Source organism: Monoraphidium neglectum, assembly GCF_000611645.1.
Source record: "Monoraphidium neglectum strain SAG 48.87 unplaced genomic scaffold scaffold01014, whole genome shotgun sequence".
NCBI classification, from domain to species: domain Eukaryota; kingdom Viridiplantae; phylum Chlorophyta; class Chlorophyceae; order Sphaeropleales; family Selenastraceae; genus Monoraphidium; species Monoraphidium neglectum.
In genome coordinates, this window is record NW_014012614.1 from 6604 (window position 1) to 9900 (window position 3297).

General features: G+C 64.8%; 2 protein-coding genes across 2 annotated transcripts in view; both read left to right on the forward strand.

Annotated features, from left to right (window-relative positions):
- The window catches only part of MNEG_6311 (hypothetical protein), a gene marked incomplete at both ends in the record, with an annotated part of 2687 nt that extends 1844 nt beyond the window's left edge, over positions 1–843 (forward strand). The window contains 2 exons of the mRNA XM_014045210.1: positions 440–518; positions 726–843. Coding sequence (XP_013900664.1) covers positions 440–518; positions 726–843 — 197 coding nt within the window. The remainder of the gene's footprint in view (positions 1–439; positions 519–725) is intronic.
- Positions 844–892: 49 nt separating this feature from the next.
- On the forward strand, positions 893–3225 carry MNEG_6312 (hypothetical protein; the record flags this gene model as incomplete). The annotated part of the gene is made up of 9 exons (XM_014045211.1): positions 893–895; positions 990–1105; positions 1403–1513; positions 1734–1785; positions 1925–2044; positions 2233–2345; positions 2549–2591; positions 2794–2959; positions 3212–3225. 9 exons carry the CDS (start codon positions 893–895, stop codon positions 3223–3225), a joined length of 738 nt encoding a protein of 245 aa, XP_013900665.1.
- Positions 3226–3297: the final 72 nt, after the last annotated feature.

The window sequence follows — 3297 nt, forward strand, 5'->3', positions numbered from 1 at the left end:
GGTGGGTGGGGGTGTGGGTGGGTGAGGGGGTGCTTGGGGGCTGCCGTCTGCTAGGTTGCCGGCGAGGGCTTGCATGCATGCATGCAGCCATGCATGCATGAGTAATTGAGTGCATGCTGCATGCATGCAATCGCACGCGTGCAGCCAGGCACGCTTGAGAGCGTGCATGCAGGCATGCTGGGTGTGGCATGCTGCCTGCACTCCCCTAGGGGCATGCGCCTGCATTGCAGCACAGCTACCAGACTTGCCAGGAGGCGTGCGTGCATGCGTCGAGGCGGCTGCAGGGAGTCTCGGCTCAGAAACATTCACGTATGATGCGCCTCACGCGTGTGCTTTCTGCCAGTCCAACCCCCTCCCGACACCTCTGTGTGTCGATGCAGGTCCTCTCAATCCTCACCCCAAATCCCACTTCTTCCCCAACCTCCCTTCACCCCACCAGGCAAGAGCAGCCTGCTCAACGCGCTCCTGGGAGAGGACAACATACTGCCGACCAACGGCATGCGTGCCTGCACAGCAAGGTGCCACCCGCGCTCGCGGGGCCTGCGGGCCCCGTGCTGCGCACGCTTGACCGTAGGCCCCTGCCCGCGCCTCCGCAAGCGCCCCTACGGCAAAGGCTTGATGGCTGGCCTCCAACCCAGAGGCACCCTCCGCCCCACCCCGGGGCATTGCGTGTCCCCCCCCCCAACCCGCACCCCTCTCCCATCCCTGACCCCCTGTGGCCCCAGCGTGATTGAGGTGTCTTACGCGGCGACAGGCCGCTACGTGGCCGAGATCGACTTTGTGTCGCGCGAGGAGTTTGACCAGCTGCTCACGCAGGCCCTGGAGGACCTCAAGGCACGATGAAGGGGGGCAGGGGGGAGGAAGTGGGAGGGCTGGTTACAGACTGCATGCGATGGTGAGAGAGGCCCTGGATCGTCTCGTCTGTGACATCAGTGTGTGGCTGCTGCCCCTGTGTAACCTCCCTGCTGCCACCCTGATCCTTCCCGCAGGACGACGACGGCGTGGTGACGGTGCAGTCGTCCATGGAGCGCAACGTGGACGCGCGCAATGAGAAGGGCGCGGCGCAGGCGGTGCTTGAGGCCATCTACGGCCGAGAGTTTATCAGGTGGCTGGCAGGGCCCGCTTGTGGTTGCCTGGAGCACACGTTCCTATACGTGTGTTGGTATGTGTGCAAATGTGTGAGTGTGTGAGTTTGTGGATGTGCGGTTCGTGTGTGCGTTGGGTGCGTTGCGCGCATGCATACACGTGCGCGTGCGTTTGCGCATTAGCAGGGGACAGCATGTCATCATCTACATGAAGTCAAGACATGCCCGGGAGACCGCTGCTTGCAGCTGCGGCCCGATTTCGCAGTGGACGCAGCACGCACACGCATTTGGTGCACCTCCCTCCATTGTACTGGCAGGAAGTTCCCCGGCTGTCTGAGCCTGGAGGCGCTGCAGCGGCGCGGCAACAGTGTGACGGCGCTGGTCGGCTGCGGCAAGCGCATCAACGAGGGCAGCGCCAAGGAATTCAGGTGCGGGCGGGTCTGCGCACAGCTGCCATCCCTGATATTGCCGGCAGGGCGCTCTTTCAGGCGTCCCCGCTGTCTGCCTTACAAGAGCTCCTGCACAGAGTGCCAATACACAGCTTATCCGGCCAGGGTTTCAGGCCGCACCCATCCTCAAACCTCCACACACCACATGGCACGAGACTGATGAGACTGGCTCTTTTCTCTGCGGCGCTCTCCCCCACAGGAAGCAGCTGGGGGTCTACGCAGACAGCCACAACCAGAGCGGCCTGCCGCAGGTGCGCGCGGGGCGCTCTGCAGGGCTTTGATGAACTGCCCTCACCTCCAGCGCTCTGCGCATGTCTCTTGATTGGCACTCCACTCCGCTCTAAATTGAAGACGCTGTCTTGAGTTGTACGTGCCGACGCGTGCACGCAGGCGTGGCCGCTGGTGCGGCTGTGCCGCATCTCCCACAACTGGGAGGTGCTGCGGGGCGGCGCGGTGCTGGTGGACCTGCCGGGAGTGAGGGACGCCAATGCCGCACGCGGGCGCGTCGCGGTGAGTGGCCACGCCAGGGCAGGTGTTAGTGCCACATTTGACTCTTGATTTGAGGGCGCAAGCCCTTGTCTGAATTGGCCCCATGTGCAGAGCTCCACTCTCCCAGCCATGGCCTCCCGCATCCATTCCCAAAACCCGCCCGTCCTCCCCCCAAAACCCGCCCCTGGTCCCCTCAACACCCCCGCCAGGAGTCGTACCTGAAGCAGTGCGGGGCGGTGTGGGTGGCGGCCGAAGTGACGCGCGCGGTCGACAACGCGTCAGCCAAGGACCTCCTGGGGTCGACCTTCAGGCGAGGCCCCGCGTCTTTGGGGGGCGGAAGCGGCCAGCTCTTCCACTAAGCCGCCCTGTGTCAACGTCCCCACTGCGCGGCCTCGCTTGTCCACACAACACGGTCATGCGTCGGCCAGCTGGAATTTGCGGCTGAAGCGCCTGCGCCCTCAAAGCCTGACATGCCGTGCCTTGGATGGCCGCCGTACCCATACCACCCTCCCTTCCCGGCTGCAGGCGCCAGATGCTGATGGACGGGCAGTACTCCAACATCTCATTTGTGGCCACCAAGACAGACAACATCAAGGCACGGCCCACGCGCGCCGCCGCCGCACACACCTCTGCCTGCCCCTGGCCGGAGAGCCGGCTTCCTGCTCACCCTGCTCAAAGCATAGCCCGCGCCACAGCCCATGCGGTAATAAGCGCCAGATGTTCACGCGGCGACCACGCCTTTCGCACCCGTCAACCCCCCCTCCCCCCAGGTCAGCGAGATCGTGCTGAACCTGGGGGCTTGCGAGATCTGCGAGCGCAGCGGCACCAGCCCCGAGGACTTTGCTGCGCTGGACGACGCCATCAGGGGGCTGCAGGGCGACCAGGAGGGGCTGGAGGGAGAGCTCACGAGGCTGGCGCGACAGGTGCGTGTTTTTGGTGAGGGGGAGGGGTGCCAGGGGCCAGGGCAGTCGAGGGCGCCTTGTGTCGGGAGTCTGCGGGTCCGCCGCATGGGTAGGCTTCTGCTGCACTGCAGGGCTTTGCGCATGCTGCTTTGCTCTCCTTGTTCTTGGCCCTTAGATTGATCCATCAAAGGCAGGGCAGCCAGGTGTGTAAGGGGTTGTCTGAAAAAACGGCCTCTGTGAGACGATTGCGACATGCTGCGACCCTCGCCCCGTCCTCCGCCCCCAGATCACCGTGTGTAACACGCGGGCCGCCAAGCGCCAGGACGCGCTGGACCTCCTGGGCATGGCGCGGCAGAGGCTGGCGCCGCCGGG